Raw genomic sequence first — 22,887 nt, 5'->3', positions numbered from 1 at the left:
AATATCAGGTAATCCAGACACAAGTCCCTCCCTAGAGAGCTGAGAGAGATACTGCATATTGAGATGCCCATATCGCTGATGCCATAGAGTGCTGATAGGAGAAATACGTGCTGCTAGAGCCACTTCTGGAGAGTCACCGGTGTCAAGTAGCCTGTATAAACCATGATCTTCTAGGCCAACAACAACTGTTAAACTAGACTCCCTGTCAATAATGGAGCACTTGTGGGTACTGAACACTACATCAAGTTGAGGAGAATTCCTCATAATCTGGCTGACAGATAGCAGATTAATTTCCATACCAGGAACATAGTATACATTCAGAAATATAAGTGTGCGCCCACCAGACTGAATTTGAACTGTACCTCTGCCAGCTACTGTGTACTTTTCACCTCCGCCAAATACCACAGAATCACTGAAAGGTGAGAAGTCAATAAACCAGTCACGCCTGTGAGAAAAATGACGTGATGCGCCAGAATCAATGTACCATGCAGAGGAAGGAACATGATCTGAAGACCTTTTAGCCATAAAGGCGTAAAAGGCAGACTCTGTCTGCTCGGAATGTTCTGCAACATTTGCTGTCTGATGTGGCCCTCCCTGTTTCCTCTGTTCAGAAGCAATCCTCTGTCGGCAATCTTTCTTCATGTGACCAAACTTGTGACAGTAATTACACTGCACACTTTTCTTCCGAGCAGGATCAAAAGGCTGAGAGGAGCCTTTCTGCTGAAAGGACTGAGAGGACTGATATTTTGCAGAAAATGCATTTTCCGAGGACACTGATGAGGCACTACTACCAAACTGCTGTTTCCACCAATCCTGCTGCAGAAGTTTGGTACATAAATCTGGAAACTTCAGATCAACATTTGTGGTGGTAATGTTGAGCGTTTCAATGAAGTGTTCATAAGATTTCGGTAGACTTTTCAAAGTAATGACTACCATATCTTCCTCCTCCATGGTCCGACCAATGGCTTCGAGCTGATCTCGAATGTCTTTAATTTTGTTGAGATGTTCCGGTAAAGACATATGTTCGTCCATCATGATGGAGAACAACTGATTTTTGAGAAAAAAAGCTCTGCTTTTATCAGATGTCTCATGCAGTTCTTTCAACTGTTGCCAGATTTCAGCAGCTGTCTTGCCAGAAGGGATCTGTGGTAACTGATCATCAGCGACAAAGAGCTTGAGAAGCATAACAGCCTCTCGATTTCGATCATCAAATTTATCTTGATCAGTCCCGGCTGTACCGGGACGAAGCTCTTTGCCCAAAATGAGTTGATCAAGACGCCTGTACTCAAAAATGGTCAACATTCTTTGTTTCCAAATGTTATAGTTGCTGCCATTAAAGCGTTGATTTCCTTCTAACATCAGATTGGTAAGTGTGGCCATTTTCCCAAAGAAAAATACAGAAGTCTGACACACAAGAACAATGTAGCTGCTTGTTTATCCTGATGTAAATTAAAGAACAGACTTTGTCCTGCTAAAAAAAAATTTTTACCCAACAAAAATATCTCTTCAGTCTAAAACAATAGTAATACTGCTAGCACAGAATACAGTTCTGAGAATACAGTTTCCCACAAGAGAATGCAGGTCTACCACAAGTGTATACTGATGCAATAAACAGATGTCACAGGTCTGAGTTTGTAATGAAGACTGTCAGGATCCCAAGAGAAAAAAAATTCTGCTGATTGGTAACACTGCCGTCAACCAGAACCACAAATACAGCAAATATAAATATTGAAAGATGGACCCACATGTGCTGTCTTAGCTTCACGTTTACACTGCCGGCAGACACCACGAATATATACGTCTCAGGTATGAAATTGGTCCACAAAACAGATACGAAGATCTTAAACAAATACGAAGATCTACACAAATTGGCCTACGTGAGCTATCAGAGCTTCACGTCACGTCTCAGGAATGCCGGCAAACACCACGGATATATACGTCTCAGGTATATACGTATATATATTTCACGTCACGTCTCAGGCATATACGCGTTTGAAAATAAACACGGGTTTGAAATTTGTATCCACGGGTCTGAGGTATATATCCACGGGTTTCAAAGTATTAACCACGGATTTCAAATATAACTGAACCACGGGTTTCAAATACGGGTCGGAAATATATATCTACAGGTTTCAACTGCCACGGGTCGGAAATATATATCCACGCCAAGATATATATCCACAGGTTTCAAAATGTGTATCCACGGGTCGAAAATATATATCCACGGCAGAATATATATCCACAGGCTTCAAAAGTGTATCCACGGGTTTCAAATGTAAATCCTCGGGCTTCAAAATGAATATCCACGAGTTTCAAAAATACACGCGTATCCACGGGTTTGACAGCTTTGAAAATAAAACCACGAATTTTCCCGCAGATCGAATTTTCAAACCACGAGTCTGACTTTCAAAAAAACAAATGAGTTTTGAGAGAAAACACCTGGATCACAAATGCTGAGAAATTCCACGTTGTGGTCAAGTAGCCGCCAGGTGAAGAAGAAGATAGCCGGATCCACGATTCCAAGCAGAACTGGCCAGCCAAAAAAAATCCGCTCCCACGAAAACAGTCACCGCCACAGAGTTATTTCCTTAATAAAATGATCATGCAAGGGAAGAATCCATTTCTGTATCGAGATGGACGACTGTAAGCTTTTATCACAGCGAGCAAAGCCGAGGCTAAGACTCAGTGAAGGCTGCCTGGCTTACAGAGGGCTCGACCTTAGAAAGGACTCAAGAGATTACAATGCAGAGAGAATTACTGTTCAAGAAATCTCTTAACCTTGCTCTGATACCATAAAAGAATGTTGAATGAATTAATTTCGAATGAGCAAACAGCTCAACCATAATACAGAGATATTTACAATAATAGAAACATCAGGTTTCTATGTAGAATATAGAAACACTCAGTTTCATCAAAGAAACTGCTAAAAGAATATAAATAGCAACAGCTAAAAGGAATGAGCATTAAATGCTAAATAGGAATATTCTAATATAATATAAACAAGAAAACTAAATATTCATGATTTAAACTTTAAAAATTTAAACATGCACATCATTGAACATTCAACATTCACATTGAAATTTCAAAATTTCTAGTTTGACATCAAGTGCAAATTTGAGTTTACATATTAATAAGAATCATGATATATGTCCATTGTCATACTACATTCAAAATTTGCCTTAAGGCATCTCCAAACATGAACTAGGAAATTTTAAAATACTAATAAAAATAGCTAATAGTGAACATGGACATCAGCATCACTTAGATCTTCAGTTCGCATGCTCTCCAGGTAGGAATCACTCACATCTTGAGGCTCTTGCTCATCCATAGCAACTGGAGGTAGCTCAATAAGGCCATCTGGTTGTATGTCCTTGTCCACACACACAACATCATCTGTGTATTGGTCCCATCTCTTGAAAGGACCCTCCTTGTACCTTGGGTATTTTCGAGATATGAGATGAAGTGTGCTTATGAATGTACACTAAGTTCTCTGCCATCTTTGAGCCCAACCTATTTCTCTTTACTGAATGGATAAAGGCATAAGTACTCCAATTCGTCTCGCAAGATGAAGAACTAGCTACCTGAAATATTAGGGGAAGCCCATTAAATTAAATAAAATTTTAAAAACAAAAACTAAAATGAACCCTAAAGAACCCGATTTTGGGGTTCCAAGTACCTGTCAAGATAGAAGAACCCATCATTGGGGTTCTCTGTACCTGTCAAGATAGAAGAACCCAAATTTTTATTATGGAGAACCCGGTTCTTATGGGTTCTTCTCAGAAGCACTCGTACTCGAATGTGGTACTTGGGGAAGAGAACCAGGGACGGGTTCGAGAACCCCACCCCTAGGTTTACGAACTCGTGCAACATAGGCAGACACTGTACATTGACTTATTTCGAAGACTTTTGCAACAAGGAGTCCACAAAGTTGGGATCCTTAAGCTAAATTAACATCCGCTTCACGTTTTTGTTTTTCCTTATGGGATTTCCGGACTCTTGTGAGAGGCGGTTTTGCTGCATTTGAGGAGAGTGATTTTTCAGCATCTCCTCCTGTACTTGACTTAGCGTGAGATGCTTTAATTGTCATTGCTTGTTTGTAAAACGTTGGAGTGGATCTACTCATCTCCGCAAGCTCAGAATCTAACATTGTTAATACTTTTGCCACAAAGTGTGATTCTGTATCTAAAGAGACAACCGTCAAAGGAGCTTTCTCTTCATTCTCCCCCGACACTGCTAAGTTTCCTTGATCCTCCTTTGGGGTTTCATCTAGAGGAGTAATTTCATTTTGTTCTGGATCTTGAAGAGCCTCAAAAGAATTTTTGCTAAGGGAAGGTTCAGGAACTTCTATTGTATATTTCTTTGGAGCTACAACCTTGTTCTGTTGATTCTTCCTTCGCTTTTGAACTGGTTGAAAATTGCCCTCATTAGATATGGGGGTATGGGTCTTCCCTTCTTTAGAGACAGGGGCTTGGGTTTGCTCATCCTTTTTTTGTTGAGGGCAGTTTTTAGCAAAGTGCCCATGAGAATGATAGATGATGCATTTGAAGGGAATTTGCTCATAGTCCAATTCTTGAATATGGCTCCATTCCCCTAAATTTATTTTTAGGGCCTCTGGTAAACCTTCAGAGAGATTTACTTCAACACAAATGCGAGCACAAGAAAATTGGCCTCCTTTTGGTTATGCTTTGTCCAGATAGCAGCCCAACTTATTTCCAATCTCTTTTAGTGCATCAAGTCCCCAGAGATGGAGAGGGAGGTGAGGCATCCGAATCCACACCAACACAGAAGTAATTTCAGAATTTGGATTGAAATCCAGAGTCCATGGGGAGATAAAGAGGCCTCTGGTCCCCATAAAATACGACCCTGATTTGAAAATTAGATCTCTTTCTAGTTTATTCACAAATAGAAAAACATAGAAACCCCTGCCTACTGCAAAGAAAGTTACTTGACCTTGAAGCTTGGGGGTCCATTGTTCTGTGATCCAGGATTCAACAACTTTTGGATTTGGCCATAAGCCCATAAACTTTCCAACCAATGCTTTTTCTGAGAGGGCTAAGGCTCTCTTGCATGGATTTGACAGGGAGAGTTCGACATCCGGAATCTCAGCTAATTTCTTCACTTTTTTTTGGGGGGGAGGGGTAGAAGAAGGCCCTCGCGGTTTTTGCTCCTATAGAAGGGCGCTAAATGCAACCACCTCCATAAAGAGCAGAGGAAAATCGATCTGCAAGATCATATTTGAAAATATATAAATATTGAAAAGTTAAAGGAATGGAAAATTAAATAAATGTAGGTCAAATGTGGTCAAAGATGGTTAAAATGAGTCAATCTTGTTGAGGTTTGGCAAGTTTGATCAAGTCTATCCCCTTCGATATTAATTTTTAGGGCTAGATTCTTCTTTGCTGAAGATAATTGCAATTTCATCATTTACACATTACATTCACCCCATTACATCTTATCATCATTAACAACTATATTGAGAGAACAATAACATCAACAATGCAATGGAACAATAAAGAACAGTAGAGGAAAAGCATACACAATAGAGACACCAAGGCAAAACCCCACAAAGGGGGAAATCCCAACCAGATTCTTCTTCTATTAGATATTCATCAATTATTCAACTGATATACAAAGTACTGTAAGATTACATCAAATACATCAGGCCTCCTAGGGCCAACCCAAGTTAGTGGACAACTTCGTTTGTGAACTGAGTGAAACAAGTTCAAGAGAGCTGCTGTCATATCACTGCCATATACGTTGCCATCCATCATGTAATCACTGCCACTGCCATGTACCAAAAGTCACTGTAATATCACAGCCAAGTGTCTTCATTACTGTCATGTATCATAAGACCAAGGTCATGGACACTGACATCATATATAATAACAAACCCATTGTCATCTTGGAGCAAGGTCACTGTGTCATGTGAATCATAAGAACATGTATCATTGTAACTTTAGGTCATTGTCATTGTTATTCTTTACTGTCAACAAAGTCAACATCTTACAGTCAACGAGATTACTGCTTCTTTCAACATATAAGCATCACTTTATATGAGAGTCATTGCACATTATATTATCATTCTTCCTTGTCATAGGATTACTATTATAATTGAACTAGGGACACCTTTATTAATATATATTGTTGTTGGAACAATCCTTATTGACTACATGAAGATAGTCCGTATATAAGTTAACCTCAAAAATACCAATACAATGTGAACCACATAAATTATAATGCAAGCCTTAGAAATTATAAAGCGTTCCATAGGGTATGAGAACCACAGATAAAGCGAGACACATCACCACAGAAAAAGCAAATGCGATCTTCACCACAGGGAATGCGAGCCACTACAGGAAATGCAAATGTGAATCTCACCACAAGAAATGCGGGCCACTGTTGATGTGAGTTACTGTTGAATGAGAGTGAGCCATTTGAGTGAATAATACGATTCAAGGGCCGCAACAATGATAGTGCGATGCCACTGTGAAATGTGGTGGCATGTAACGTAATTGCACTGAGATATGTCATATGGAGAATGCAAATAATAGAGCGAGTCATAAGAGAATAGGAGCACTGTAGAATACGAATCAAGAGCCATAGTAATCAATCTACTATAGAATAGAGCCACTAAACAATGCGAGCAACTCAGAGATATTTTGATGCCACTGTAGAGATGAGTCATCATAGAGATATGTGATTAGCAAGAAAATACACGTGCCATAGAGCTAAATGATCCATAGAAAAATACGTAATCAAATGTTACTGAAGAAGAGCCTCAGACGAACGAACCACCACAGTGTTATATATATATATATATATATATATATATATATATATCGTGCTAATGAACTTGAAGGATTATGAACCATTAAACGTATGCCATCCTTTCGAAAATGATGATCTATTGATTTCATATTGAGCTACACATTGTCCTTATTATATAGGTATTTGATGGGAGAAATATATTCTCCAAAAGTGGAGCTGACTTTAGGTTTTAGAGGGAAAAACACTTAAAATTTAAATTTGCTCCAAATAATATATATATATATATATATATATATATATACATATATATACATACTTTAGAAATTGCTTGCCCAAATTTTGTGTCACACATCAATAACAATGTTTCCCTTTAACCAAATTTCGAATTTTTTCTTTTATCTAATTTGCGTTCTTGTTGGGGCAAGATGGGCCTTCCTTGGGGCTTAGGGTTTTCTTTTGGGAAATTTATCCCGAAGCTACCCAAATTTTAACATTTGTCTCATCAAATTTTGGGGCTAAGTTGAATTGTGATGAATATTAAATGTTTTGAGTCTTGACCAATTACCAAGGCCCCATCAATTTAACAATTGCACGCTTGTTACCCGGATGTGGGTGTATCCCAAGAACATTAATGGACACCATTAGGACTGCTGGCGCAAGGACCTGCCAGGTGGTGACACGCGCTCTGATCCAGGCTCATCGCAGACGAAACCTGGCCAACGTGCATGTTGCAATAAATGGCCCATCAGGCCGAGAGCTGGAAACAATTGAAATTAGAATGGCGTCCCCTGAACCTTCAGTTCATCCCCCGCTCCTTAGCTATTGTCCGCCGCAGGCCTAATTTTCTTGTAGCAGAACAGCTACAGGGAGACGTCGCTCCTAAGTTGCAGGAAACGTGGCCCTAGGGGGCGTTTCTCCAGGGGAAACGAAACGAAACGCGTTTCCCCGTACCGTACGGCATGGAAACGCATTTCCGGCCGTACGGCCACGTTTCCCGAAACGGAAACGTGGCCGTACGGCCAGAAACGCGTTTCCAGGCCGTACGGGCCACGTTTCATCTCTTACATTTGTTTGCCCTAGTGTTGATATGCAGTTCATGGTAATGTTAAATTCTTAAAGTAAAAGTGATATTCTCCTTTATTTTTCATTTTCATCCTTTTACTTAAATTTTTAACATTACCATGAAATGACTCAGGATGTTTGAGAGTGGTTTCGCCGTCATTGGATTTCATATGGAGAAAGTAGAATTTTAGATCTTACTCAAAATCCAGCAGACTTATCTGTTTTTCAGGATTTCAAGATTGGGGGGATTTCAATGTTTCCATTGGATTTTATCATGTACTAGGGTATGGAACTTGTATTTAATCGAGAGAACAAAGCCCTCTATGCAGGGGAGACTCCCAATAATCAAGAGAATGTAGGGTACTAGGGTATGAAACTTGTATTTAATCAAGAGCACTAAGGTCATTCGACTATGTAGGAGGAGACTCCCAATCAACCACGAGACAAAAAATTAGAAATTTCTCGTGGCTGATTTTGGATATTTCTATTTTCATTATGTGATTATTCATGAGTAAATGTGATGTAAATTTAGATACTTATAGTCTATGCATTGACAATTGACAATTTTATCATAATGTAATAAATTAGAATGTATCATATATGCTTTATGATTGCACATATTTCTTAAATTCCTAATATATATATATATTATTATATATATTCGCGTTTCCCCGTTTCCAAAATTTGGGGAGGTCGCGTTTCGTTTCGCTTCCCGTTTCGGAAACTCGTTTCCGTTTCCCCGTTTCGTGCAACTTAGCGTCGCTCACACCTCTGTTGCATTGATCTTGGAAATGGGCACCATTTCTCCCACTCCAAGCTCTGCCCTGTAAATCCTGCTCAGGAGCCCTGTTTTCACAACCAGTCTCCCCTCCCGACTGCTTATCCTGCTAATTTGCTCTCCGACCTCACGGGTATGGTCAGGCACCGAATGAGGAGTCGCCGTGGAGGAACTCGAGGTGGCAGCGCTCGCCCTCAGGCAGCGCAGAGCTCGGCTCCCCCCTCTCCTCCTCAGCACCAGGAAAACCCGCCTCCTCCCAGGTCACCGCTTAGACATCCCCATACGCGCAGCGGGCGGGGGCAAGGGATGGCATCAATGGCTCTGCCTAGCGATTTCAGGCTCCATTCTGCAATTCCTCAGCTGCGTCCTGGCCCTGTCCCTCATGCTACCCAATTCAGGTTCCAAAGCCGTCTGAATAGACCCATTATAACTGCCAATGTGACCATCGTCTTCACTGAAGAAGATGAGCTGAACAGTGAACAAGCAAGAAATTCTGAAGAGCACTCACAGGAGGTGCGAATTCCAGATTTGGGACGGGGTCATGAGAAAAAACTGAAGGACGATGGCCAAAGCTCCAGTCATAGCAGAATGCATGGAGGAGAAGCTCACGAAGGCGACATACAGCGGGCTGGTGGCAGCTCTGTAGGCGCAGCTTTGACGGTGGGGTTTGCTGGCAGCTCAAGCGGCACCCAACATGCAGAGGAGCCGCCAGGTGGTGCTGAGAAGGGCGATGTGGCAGGGAAAGGTATAGTATGGGACCAGTATGCCTGCCTCGTGGTCAAGGAGACACCTGACGAGGAAGACAACAAGTGACGCCATGTGGCATTCGTTGCCACCCACGAGCCAGATCTGCCTTCTGCTGATGACGGGTTGGTCCAGTCATTTGATGTTTTTGCAGTTTGATTGTCTGATCAATGATTTTGTTGTTCTGTTGTCGAGTCCAGAGATGTTGAGTTGTATCTTTTTCTGTTGTTCGAAGTATGGATGTCCGTTGATGACAGTTCAGGGCTATATGTTGGTTATTTTTTGCAATGTCAAGCTGGTTTCCCCAATCTGGGGCAGTTTCGACTATTTTGATGAACTCTAGAAACAAAGGTAGAGGCGGGGCCTCGTTGTAACTTTATTTTTTGTTTTTATTAATAGAATTAGTCTTACATAGAAAAAAAAACAATTGCACGCTTGTTTAGGTTAGTAAAGCTTCATCTAACTATTAATAGACATTTACAAAGCTTAATACAAAAAATGGGTTTTATGTGTAGCCACCACAAGCATGAGTATAATTAAAGGCTGCAAATGAAGGTCATAAATGAAGGTCAAAGGTAGAGGTTCTAAGAGCTACAAACATAAGATATTTTGCAAAACAAAAGAACCAACTTATCATGAGCTTATGCTCCATCTTGTTTGTCTTTTCCCATTTTAACTTAACATCTTTTTTCATTAAGGGCATTAGGGGCATCAACAATGATCATTAGGAGCCCAAGTACTTGTAGCATCATCTCGATCATAAATAATTGGAGTCGTACCGCCCTTTTCTATTCCAAATTAGGGCTCTATCATTGCCACAAGAGGTGGTGAGTGCAATTGGAAAAACATGCAACACTGGAAGGAGCAATAATATGAGGATTTGTAGTAGTACGAGACACAACACCAACATGTTTGTAAGGGGCTTGGAAGGCTCCACCCTATTGGGTTTGTTTTGGAAGTTCTTCCACCAAGTAGTATGATGACTTCCGTTGGACTATTTAGGACCCTTTGCCTTTAGGCAAGACGTTGCTAAGTTTCCATGCTAGAAGTAGAGCTTACAATGGAATGCAATGTGCTTATAATCCACAACTTGTATTTTGTTGCAATCACCATAGACCAATACTCTCTGATTTGGCAACCCTTTTCTAGATTGACATAGATGCACATGCGAGCAAAGGTAGTGGAGGGTATCGCCTTGGTGGGTTCTCTGAGATAAATGTATTTGTCTAGATTGTCATTAATGTCTTTTAGGGACTTGGGGTTCTAAAATTCCAAAGGTGGATTTGACAATTGGACCTAGAGTAGAACCATTATTAGGGCCTTGGTGTTTGGGTTAAGGTCATGATGCCATGACTTCATGTAGAGGGTTGCACTTCCCATGACCATAGGACATGCATTGCCACTTCCCATGACCACAAGCCATGCATTGCCATTTCCACCCAACCCTTGCAGGAATCAAACTCAAGGATAAAGAGACCATTTCCAATGGGATGAATGGCCGTGAATTTTATGAGAAAGGGACCACATGTGTATTGAATTCAAGCCTGTAATTGCTTCATTGATGACCAAAATATATTAAACTTGTTGATTTCATTGTGGACCTTGAGATGTTCAATATTTGATGCAACCTAGTTGGCCATTAGAGCAACATTCAACATTATAGTCACCTTTCTAAGTATAAGGGTGGATGAACCATCACCAAAAGTCGATCCATCGGATTTGAGCAAAGAATCCCTATAAGAAATGGTAGTTTTCATCTACATACTTAGCGCATGTTTTAAACCCTGGTAGGTGGACATTGCTTACCCTTTGATTGATCCTCAAGAGCATGCATAAAGGCTAGCAGGTCCATGATAACAATGGATGAATCTCTAGGCATGGGAACTTCTTCTCATGCATGTGTCACAAAGGTTAGGGTGACCAATGTGGTAGAGATAGGGCCTGGCCGAGAGTAGGAGAGGAGAAGGCTCTCCATATTTCCTTCCCATTGATTCCCCTTGCAAACTTAGAGCAATTTGTGCATTGTAGTGTGCGCCATTGGAAATCCTACTCCCCTAGAGCGAAGCATTTTCTAAAAAAATTATTTGTCAAACTCAACACTTTTTTTTGGATCTATGGGGAGCTATGAAGCTCACATCCACATTGTCATGGTAAAGCCTACTTTAATGTGGGGTTCTTCAAACTTGGACATCTGATAGACATGAATAGGTCTCTACACATAATGAAGTTTGAACATGGGTGATTATTGTGATGAAGCCCCCTTGATCACTTGGTGGACTAGATGGATATAGATAAGGCATTACCATTAAAGCAACTTCTATTACTTCAATTTGCACTAGAGTTATGACATATAGACATACGAATTATTTGAAGAACCTCTTCCTATGAAAGATAGGAATTTTAACAAGTGGGCTTGTGCCCTAAGGGGTTGAGAGTCTATTTCCTTCTGAAACATATCAAATCTAGCTTTGACATAAATTGCGAGATCATATTTGAATGATTTAAGTTCTCTAATTGTAGGTGGGAATTGTCTCCTTAAAAGTTGTTGTCAAATATCTTGCCCAAATGAAAGCAATATTAAGCAATCACATTATATGCTATATCTCTCTACAAAAATCCTTGATCATCCAAGGATTGCCTAAGATGGGGCCTTACTAAGCTAGTGGGGTGCTCAACAAACAATTGCCTTCTACTTGTAACCATGCCCAAAAGGCCTTCCTCTTGTCTTGGCTTGTCTTCTGCATTTTATTTTATGCTCGATCTACAGTTACTGTCAATGTGATTTATGGTTAATGTGATTGCTATTGGAAAGTAATTTCGAAATTGTCATTGGGTTGTTTAAAAGTACATTGAAGTAATTGTGCTAAGCATAGAACATACCATTGTTAACTAAATTTAACATGGTTTCAGAGCTCAGTTGAAGACAAAGCCCAAGCAAGAGAGAGAAAAGCAATCACCAAGAAAGATTTATTGGACAAGTTTCAATGGCTTCTTCATCTTACTTCAAGACTGAGGACAAGCTCAATGACAAATCTGACTATCATGCATGGAAGATGACTTTGGAGGAGCATGAAGTATTGGACTATGTGCTAGGAAAAGTGGTGGAGCCCACTTCAAATACAACAACTCGCTGCTAAGACGAAGTATAGAAAAGGTGAGGTCAAAGAAAAGAAAATTTTGGTTGACTCTATTCAAAAGCATTTGGTTGCCTATATTTCTGATTTGGGAACTTCTAAGGAGATATATGATAAGTTGGTTGGGATGTTCAAAGTGAACAATGCAAATCAAATCCTCTTTCTCAAAAACAAGTTGAAGGACATCAAGATGGATAAAGGGGAGTCTATCCAATCCTACTTCATGAGGATCACACAAATCAAGAATGACCTTCTATCTATTGGAGAAGTTATTGTTGACAGGGAGCTCACTCTCATTGCACTTGGGGGTCTTTCAAGAGCATGGGATGTGTTTAACACCACCATTCTCAACAATGACAAGATTCCTAGTTTTGATGAATTATTGGCTAGATGCACTCAAGAGGAGACAACGATGATGGAGAGAGACAAGCCTTCAAATGGAAATGAACCTACTGCTTTCTCTGCTCATGCAAAGAAGAAAAATAATGCTTGTCCAAGGAGACAAGGTCAAGGGTTCAAGCAGGGATTCAAAGAAGGAAGAAAAGGAAAGTGGTTCAGTTGTAACAAGTTCAGCCACTATGCTAGAGAGTGTCCTCACAAGAAGAATTCTCCAAGTGATGACAACAACAACAACAACAACAACAACTTCAAAGGCAATGGCAATCAAAGGAACAACAAGTTCAATAATAAAGGAAAAATGAATGCTCCTACTGCTCAATATGGAAATGGTGGACCTCCCAAAAGGTCAAGAAATTTATGGTATGAGAAAAGTAATGTTGTAGAAAAACAAAAGGAGTTTTATTTCCTCTCTATCAAGGCACTTCATTGGGTACAACGAGGCTCTCTCAAATTTGATTGAAAAGAAGACCAATTTGGAGATCATACTTGGAGACAATGCCACCTACCCCGTGAAAGGGATAGGTATTGTCACCCTTCACTTGAATTGAGGTCAAGCCATTCATCTATAAGAAGTATTGTATGTGCATGATTTAAAGAAGAACCTGGTGTCCATTTCTGCTATGGAAGATAAAGGCTTCAAGGTAGCATTCATTGATGGAAGGGTACGTATTTGACAAAGGCATCCTGGTTACCATTTTTCTTACATCAGGTAGAGCTTTATAATGAAGGTGAGCAAACCTTCGATGCCATAGTTCGGATTGAAGAGATGTGTCACAAGACATGACACCCAACAGACTTCCTCCGACCTGATATAATGAATCAACTCGAAACCTAAGAGTAAAAGCATCTTTAAAGTTCTTCTTCCATACACGTACCTTGCCATCGCTGAAAGCCACCTTGTAGCCTTTGTCTTCCATTGCCGAAATGGACACCAGGTTCTTTTTGAGATCAGGTACATATAATACATCTTATAGGTGGATGGTATTACCCTGATTTAATTGAAGAGTGACATTTCCTACGCCTTTCATGGGATATTTTGAATTGTCTCCAAGAACAATTTCCAGGTTGGTTTCTTTCTCTACTAGATTATAGAGAGCTTCTTTGTAACCAGTGAAGTGCCTTGAGGCACCACTATCAATAAGCCAATTTCCCAGCAAGTCCAGGGGAGCAGTAGTAGATAGAGCAGCTGGTAGATAATATTCATCTTGCTTATTGTCAATAGTGTTAGATTCATACCTGGAATTTCTTGCCTTCTTGAATGGTTGTCCTCTTCCTTGATTTCCGACACTTCTTTTACCTCTGCCATTTGACTTGCCATTCCTTTGATTGCTTAGAGAGGGATTTTGATCATCGTTCCGATGTGAGTCCCTTTTATCAGGGCACTCCCCTTGCATAGTGACCCTTTTTATTGCAATTGAAACATTGTCCTTTTCTTCCACCCTTTGGTCCAACCTTTCCTTTGAATTTAGCCTCGGAATAGTTTCTTCTTTTAGTATGAGAAGAAAAGGCAGATGGATGACCTTTAAGTATGGGCATTTCTTGCTCTTCCATCCTTGTTTCTTCTTGAATGCATCTGGCCATTAATTCTTCAAATCCAGGAATTACGTTATTGTTGAGAAGAGTAGTCCTAAATATATACCATTCAGATGGTAGTCCTCCAAGAGTTGTGAGTGTCATCTCTCTGTCAGGAATTACTTCCCCAATAGATAGGAGATCGTTCTTGATCTCGGTGATTCTTAAGAAATATGCTTGCATACACTTGTCTTTGCCCTTCTTAATTTCCTTCAGCGTATTTCTAAGAAACAATACTTGATTTGCATCATTAACTTTAAATAAACTCACCAGTCTATCGTAGATTCCTTGGAGGTGTTTAGCTCGGAAACATAGGCCACCAAGAGCTTGTCGATAGAGTCCCGGATGATCTTCCTTGCTTTGACTTCTCCCTTGGTCCATTTGTTCCTAGCAGCAGCGGATGCATTTGATGGAGGCTCAACAATCCCGTCTCTCACATGGTCCAACACTTCCTGTTCTTCTAATGTTAGATCGAGAGACATCTTCCATCCGTGATAGTCAGATTTCTCACGGAGTTTGTCTTCAGTAGGGAAGTGTGTTGAGGACCCCATGATTTCTTTAAGATAGCCTTGCGAACCTTCTCTTCGGTGATTTCTCTTGCTCTTGCTCTTGCTTGGGTTTTGTCTTCACCTCAGCTCCGATACCATGTTAAATTATGGAATGTTCTATGCTTAGAGCAGTTTACTTCTTTTACTTATTATTATCCACAGATTAGCAATCACATGTACATTAAGTAAAGTGCAGATAGAACATTTAAACGATCAACAGAAAACAAACCAAGACAAGAGACACAAGATGTGGCAGTTAGCCAGGGACAAACCCTAATATGGGGAAACCCTTTGATCAAATCTTTCTTTATCTGCAATAATTCAGCAAAGAGAAATAGTACAAAACTCTGATTTATATCAGCAGCAGCAAACCCTAGATCAGCCCTAAACTAGGGCAATCAATATCTGTCAAACCGGAGGTTAGATCACCTTGATTCCTGTGCCAAAAATTGCGGCCTTCCAAGGAGGATCAGCCACACCAAACTCGCAATCAAGGAGGAGTCCACGGTGGTCAACGCTGGTCAAAGTTCCTTCTTGCAGCTTCAACGCTAGAAATTTGCGTCCTTTTTCCACACGTGTGAGAGAGAGAGCCTTTCTGTGCAGGAGAGAGAAGAGACTCTTTTCTGCGCAGGAGAGAGAGAGATATATGATCAGAAGTGAGTGTCCAAATGAGGAGGAGGCATCCTGTACTTATATCCAAACGTTGAAGATGAATAGATGTGTTTGTTGGGCATCTGAGCCTACATAAGTCGCTGGCCGACTTTGACAATTTGCCCACAATCAAAATAAATTCATATCTCCATAAATACTTATCGGAATTGGATGATCTTTAGATCAATCCTACACCTCTCGACGAGAGGAATCTAGGAAAAATATTATCAGCGATGAATAAGGTGACCCACATGGAGTTTGGCCCTAGTTGCCAATTTTAACAATAAGCTAGATACCATGGTTGGAGGTGGATATGGGGAAGCATAGTTTTTATTTTATTCCTCTTGTTAGGTCTATTTCAAGTTTCATTGGGGATAATTTTAGAATTAGGACAAGGGTGAGAATCGAGATACTCTTATTCAATTTCCCATTGAGTAACATTAGGACTTCGATTACATGTCATAGGTGAGACCATATTGTCTAGACTCTAAATCTGGAGACTAAGACTTGGAATTTCATAGAATGAAATCAGGTTAATATAGCCAAATCAATTATAGGATTGGTTATAGCGATATATGGAAGGCCCAACTCCCGAGGAACATTTTCTTAACAAGGATAAGATAACTGTGAAGCAACCTTTGTTATGATATAGTTGGTTCTGGTTTGTCTACATTTAGGATCAAGTGTCAGATGTTCTGTAGGTTGTAGTGCAACGAACACCTTATTCATGTTTTCATTGCATCATTTTGAACCATGGAGACCCCTATCTATCAGATAAAGGATCATATAGTTTTCCATCACTTGGATAATACAATTTGCAATGTCATTGAGGTTTGGACTTGTTTTATTTAATTGTAGGTTCTTAGGAGGTCTCCTAACACTTGCTTTAGTAAGAGTGTTTGTACTAACAAATTTGAATTGGCTAAGATTGTAAAGAATTTATTTCTGTCTCTTCTTGGATCTTGGGGAGTGGGTTGGTTTCAACTGTTTTTGGTGCTTGTTTTTCAATGAGTTTGTATGGGAGGGTAAGTTGGGCACAAGTCATTGTTTAATGTCTGATTTCTTTTTTAAATACTTGGATTGAAGAGTCGCAAGCGTGATAATGCATATTTGCAAAAGTTTTTGTGGATGAATTGACCCTTTTTTTCCCATACTCCTGTCATGTTTTCAAACCCTAAACCATGTCATTAGTTTGTGGTCTTTTTCACATCTTGAACGATTGTTTTGTGAGTTTTTGTCAAGGTGTGAAAAATATGTAGAGGTACTAGCCTAGTAAGGCTAATTTTGTTGGTTTATCTTTTATTACAGGAGTTGGAAAAGTGTTAGGCTTGCATTTGGTTTGCTTGGATGAAATTATTACTCCGCTGCATCAGGGTTTTGTATGATGTGTTTGACTATTAAATAAGTGTAATCATTATTAAAGGAGTGCCAGTCATTATTGAAGTCACAAATTAATTTAGGTTTGCTTTTGGGTTAATTGCACTGTTTTCTATGTATTTGGAATCTCTGAAGCACGTTGCCCTCACAGATATGATTGTATGCAACAATTTTAGATATTTTTTTTATTATGACATTAATTATAAACTACAATATTCTGATAGTCTTCTTGAATTTCTCTTGCCAAACAATTTTACTGCACTTGTGTTTTCCTATCCTTTGTCATCTTATCTTTTTGGTATGATATCTAGTTTGTAAGTGCCCAATATTTATAAGAGTGACTTTGAAATAGTGCTCCAGCCTCATCTTAACAATTCTGTCAGGTGTACCATAAGCATTTACAATATTTTGAAGTTAATTTTTTGAATATATACGGGTCTCTTGTTATGGATTCTTGGGCACAATTTTGTGTAATGAAGTAGGCCCTTCTGTTGCAGATGGCTTGTTTGAACATTGTTCCCAGTTTTTTGGTCTTGCTTTGGTTCCTTGACTGGGTTACCAATGGTTTTATATTGGTTGCTGTGATTATTTTCTTGGCTTACGTACTTTTGATCTCTCATGTTCTTTAGACAATGATGGTGGCCTCTTTGTATCTGCAAGGAGCATTGCCCTAAGTTCTGACAATTTCCCATTCTATTTTTACAGGTAGAAGCTAAGATTATAAAAGGACCTCGTGAGGACCTTGCAAGTTATTTAGCTGCAGTTGATCAATTGCGTAACAATGTTGAATTTTTTAGCTCTAACAAAAGCTTCAAGAGTAGTGATGGAGTTCTCACCAATGCAAACAATTTGCTTGCTAAGGCAATGTTAAAACTTGAAGAAGAGTTTAAGCAACTTCTATCCACTTACAGGTATGTATTTCTTCCAGATTTCTATTGTTTTTTATTAGTTCTAAGTGTATTTTGTTGAGTCTGTTTTGTTTGGTAATGACTTATCATGTGATCAATGAGATTATTTGTATTTGATGTATGATTACTTTATGGGGTATTACTTAAGTGAGACGTTATCATTAGGATTCCTAAATATTGGCACTTATAGAGTCTTCATAGTGAACTTGACCTTATAAATAAAGATATATGTCATTGTCTATAAGACTCACACAAAGAGAGATCTATTCTTAGAATAGTTGGGATCATATGAAACTTCCAAAGGGATGGCTCATTCGACTTGGGTTGTTTAAATTCACACTCATCATTTGCAATGGTCATCGCATCATTTTAATTCTTTGACATTTTACGTAGTTGCTATAAGTTAGTAGAGTTGACTTGTTGCCCCAATGAACAAATCTTTGTTGTTATGTCACATACCAAAATATACCTGCTCCTATTATCTACTAAGAAGGTCAATTGCCGTTCTTTGTCTAAACATTATTCTTTTTGCTTCTCCTCTTGTATTTATTTAAGTTAGATGCTGTTTTCTAGTTATTCTGTTTCATTGTATTCACTTTAATCCTGCACTAGTTGTGAATCGTTTTTTCCACAATTCTTGTTATGTCCTTTAGGATTTTGTTTCCCTCTGACGTTTTACTTCCATCTGTTCTTTCACATTTTCCAGGTGAAGCAATTGCTCCTGTTTTCCTTTGTCCTTTATTGGAAGTTGCTGATTTTACTTTCCAAGTTGAAGTAGAGTTTGGTTTATTCTTGACAATCGAATTTTCAAGTAATGTGATATGGGGACAATATAGATAAACACTCTCATTTTAAACTGTAAGCTCTCTTTTCAATTTATTGATTTGTATCAACAGTAAGACGAAATCCTTGTTATGACCTGAAAAGTATGATGAAAAATTGCTGTGGAACTAAGAAATAGGTGTCAGACATTTCATGAAGATGGTCTTTTGTGTCTTTGTTGACAACAGCAAGTCTAAATCCTTCCTATGCTTTGAGAGGAATAAGGAAAATAATCAATTTTTTTCCAGCTTAACTCTTTTGTTGAAAACAATGTAATTCTTTCTCGTTAACAATGGTATTGCTTCAAGGTGTACATTTTAAATTTGAGCTTTGGGTATGTATTTGGTTTTGATTTTTCCAATTATGATATGCTAATCTGAATGAAGGTCATATATGGTGAATATCTTCTCACAGCAAAGTTGTGGAGCCTGAGCGCTTGTTTGAGTGCCTTCCAAATTCCTTGAGGCCTTCATCAGGATCCCCGTCTAATCAAGGTGATCCAAATGGTAGGAAAATAAGTCCTATGAGCCATCATGAACAAATTGCAAAAGGCACTGAAGGATCTACATACATAGTTCCTACATTTATCCCTCCTAGAATAATCCCACAGTTACATGATTTGGTGCGACGGATGGTTGAAGCAGGTCACGAACAGCAGTGCCTAAAAATTTATAGGTAAATAATGCATCTTTTCTCTATGGAATTTTATTTGTTTAGTTTTCAGTGTTTGTATTCCTACTTATGCTATTTGTGATTTGAGGGCATAATTTGTAACAGTTGGCACAAGGTGAACTGTCTTCCAGCTTATTCAGTGGCAGACCTTTTTATAATATCCAACAGGATGATCTCATTGTATATACTATAATGTTGCTCAATTTTGCACCAACATGGATTAGAAATCAGCTTCATATTAAATTGAAATCAGGAGTCTAGTATGGGTGACTAGTCAGATTTGTGATTCTGGATAGGGGGTTGACACACACTTAATTCCATTGTTTTCTCAAAAACCTCAGATACTTAGATCGTGCATTTTTTTTTACAGCTTAGGTCAAGGATATTTTCATTGCAGTTTTGGGACCAAGATAAAAAACATTAGTCATTTTTGGAGCGTGCCAATATTTTTGTGGGAAATATTGCAGTGAGAGTAATGAGGTGCATATACAATCGAGTGTGGATGAAATGTGTAATGTAACAATTCCAAAAAAAATTGAAAGAACAAATAAAACTCCAGTGTAAAAGAGAAAAAATAGCTAATTGTATTAATAAAAAAGAATATGAAAAGAATGACCATAATAATTAAAAAGGATATGAGAAAACCCCATTATAATATTGAAAATTAATGTAATAACAAAATAAATCAGCATAGATTGATCTTAACCCTGATCATTTCTACCTCACTGTCTTTTTGATCTCTCCTGGTGGTTTATACAACCCAATGTGGATGAGACTGTAGCGTAACATAACATGAATAAAATATAATGAAAAAAATAAAAATTAAGGTCTGTAATGTAGAAGTGAATAAAAGAGCCAACCATAATAATAAAAAGGAATATGGAAAAAATGATTATAATAAAAAAAGAATATGAAAACCCCACCATAACAATGAAAACTAATGGTCTACTTGTTGTTAAGAATTATAATAGATTACATATACATGGGTTCTAGTATGTCTTATGTTTACAAGCCCTCTTGGCTTTCTCCTCTAGGTTCACTTCCTTTCCCCCCCTCATGTTCTTCGCCTTTGCACATAGTCTACACTCTTGGATTCTTCTCCTTGCCTTTGAAATCCTCAGTTTCCATAAATATTATTGCTCCTATGTACTCTTCTTATTTAGGCATCCAATCACTCCATTGCCACTCTTCTTTTTTTGATAACTCCTTGCTTTGGTTGGAAGCATCTCCTGGTTTCCTTCTCAAAGCCTCATTTCTTTGTCTTGAATCCAATACTTAGCAACTCAGGGCTTCTATGGGAACCAATTCCTTCACTTTTATGCTGCTTTTCTTTATCCTACATCCTTGTGAGCCTTGGTGTTTCCAATGAACTCAACTGCTCGACCACAGTGATTCATCTTCCCATTTTCTTGGCTTGACCTCAACTTTTTGGCATCCCTCATATGACTTCCTATTTTCGGTTAGGCACACAACTATTCATTTTCCTATGAGCATGTTGCTTTGGGTCTTATGTTTCTTTTGCGTGCCAACATTCACCTTGTGCTTCCATACCCATCTTTTACTTTGTGCATTCAGCCAATCGATCATCGTTTGTGTTGCTTGAAATGGACATACATCTAAATGCTCTTGCGTTAAACTTCCCTCATAATTTTTTTTCGTGTTTCCATGTGCAAATCATCATCTGCGAGCAATATCAACTTTACCTTTATGAAACCTTTGGTACTCTTGCTCTGGAATCGACATAATTTCAACATGGGTTTGTTTCCTACTTCAAATACTTTTTATGTTCTACTGGGTTGACTGACTTGCACGAGACTTTTGAAGAGATCCTGTTTTAGATCATTAGGACAAACACCAGCAGATTGGTAGACAGGTTAGTGCTAGGAGCTCCCAGAACTTGACTCTCTCCACTCAAAGTAGTACTTTCTAGGTTCAGTTGAGAAGTGACTCTTCTATTCATAGATTCTCCCCCTGACCTTGGTGTTCTAAGTGATTGACCTTCTCGACCTTGGGATTTTCCAGGGATTATGTTATCTTTTGCTTGCTGTGTTGTTCTTCCTCGTGCAGAGATGGCATACTTCAATAGAGATTGTGGGCTATTGTGAATCCCACTTCAGGTTTTGTGCATAGCATGAGAGGCTCTTTGAGTATGGATCATAGTAGCATTACTTAGTAGAAACATATTTAATGGATTGTGAGGTAGAGGGGGTGGAATACATGCTGTAGTTATGCATGTGCCAAACTTTAAGCAGTACTAATGTTAGTTGCTCTTATAAAATTAGAAGTGATGTATTTTCAGTGTTAGATTAGGTTCTTTTTTTGCAATGAATACATGTTGTGTCAGATTTGGAAGTCTATGTTTAGACCTGGCTCTTTTTTTGGAAGTTTGAGTTTTCAGATTTGGTAGTTTACTATTTTAGAATTAGATTAGGGTTTTGCTTTTCTTATCTGGGCACACACAGAGATAGGATGTTGTGTGTTTTATCTTAAGCCTTCTTCACATATAGAAGCAAGGAAGGTTCATAAGTGATAGATTAATCCCAGTTTTGAGTGTGCTGTTGTATTGTTTTCTTTTTTGAGTTACAAGAAAACAGAGGTGTTTTTGAGTGCTGCAGATTCTGTTAGTTGCTGTTCATACTTCTCAGTTAGCCTTGTGTTTGTTGATCTAGCATAAAGCAATACGTTTATGTGTTTTCTAGTTTATTTCTTTTTAGGGTTTTAGGTTGTAAGCCTGTTTAACATGAATTCGAAATTGAACATGGTATTAGAGTTATGCTTTGAAGATCTTCATGGAATTTTTGTATGGATAGCTTAGCTGTTTGTGACATGGAGTTGTTGAAGAATTTTGGAGGGTGTGATGCTCTACTTCTAGTGTTTGAAGTTGATTTGTGCTTGAGATTCATGATAAGATAAGATAACATAATTATATTAATGTTCGACGAATGACCACAAAAGTAGGTCAATGGGATTGAAAGGTACAATTGGTATGGATTAAATGTGGAAGTGTGAGTGCAACTCCTAGAAATGCTGAGAATAATATAAAGAAAGAAACGTACATAGGTATAACATCAGAACATGTGTATAAATCTATAAAGCCACAACAAATGTACGATGTTAGAAAATACTAAATACTAAGTGAGTTTGGACAACTCAAGGACCCCTCAAGAGAGATCAAATGATGAGGTCGACAATGTTAATATCTCTTGAGTCTAATGGTTGTTGGCAAAGGGGCGAATAGGGCATTGGCTTGCTATTGGAGTCCTCTAGAACCATCGGGGGGTTTGTTTGTATGATATGAGGGGGATACTCCTAGCATCTGAGGTTAGAAGAAGGAAACTCCGAATGGATCTATGGCTTGCTTCTCTGGGATTGGGAGGGAGTTTGATGGGTGGGGGGTACTCTACTCTAAAATCATCTAGATCTAATCTCTCTAGCAATTTGAGAACATGTGG

General features: G+C 38.8%; 1 protein-coding gene across 1 annotated transcript in view; it reads left to right on the top strand.

Annotated features, from left to right (window-relative positions):
• The window catches only part of LOC149218955 (exocyst complex component EXO70A1-like), a 175,069-nt gene that overhangs the window by 7,325 nt on the left and 144,857 nt on the right, over positions 1 to 22,887 (top strand). Inside the window, exons 3-4 of the mRNA XM_089384183.1 lie at positions 17,739 to 17,944; positions 19,178 to 19,438. Of these exons, the coding sequence (XP_089240309.1) occupies positions 17,739 to 17,944; positions 19,178 to 19,438 (467 nt within the window). The remainder of the gene's footprint in view (positions 1 to 17,738; positions 17,945 to 19,177; positions 19,439 to 22,887) is intronic.

The sequence above is a fragment of the Pinus tabuliformis genome, chromosome Q, assembly GCF_031772625.1.
Source record: "Pinus tabuliformis cultivar Carrire ecotype Pingquan chromosome Q, CPIR1, whole genome shotgun sequence".
Taxonomy (NCBI): Eukaryota; Viridiplantae; Streptophyta; class Pinopsida; order Pinales; family Pinaceae; genus Pinus; species Pinus tabuliformis.
Note: the sequence above shows the minus strand (reverse complement) of the source record. Positions and strands in the feature narration are given on the sequence as shown.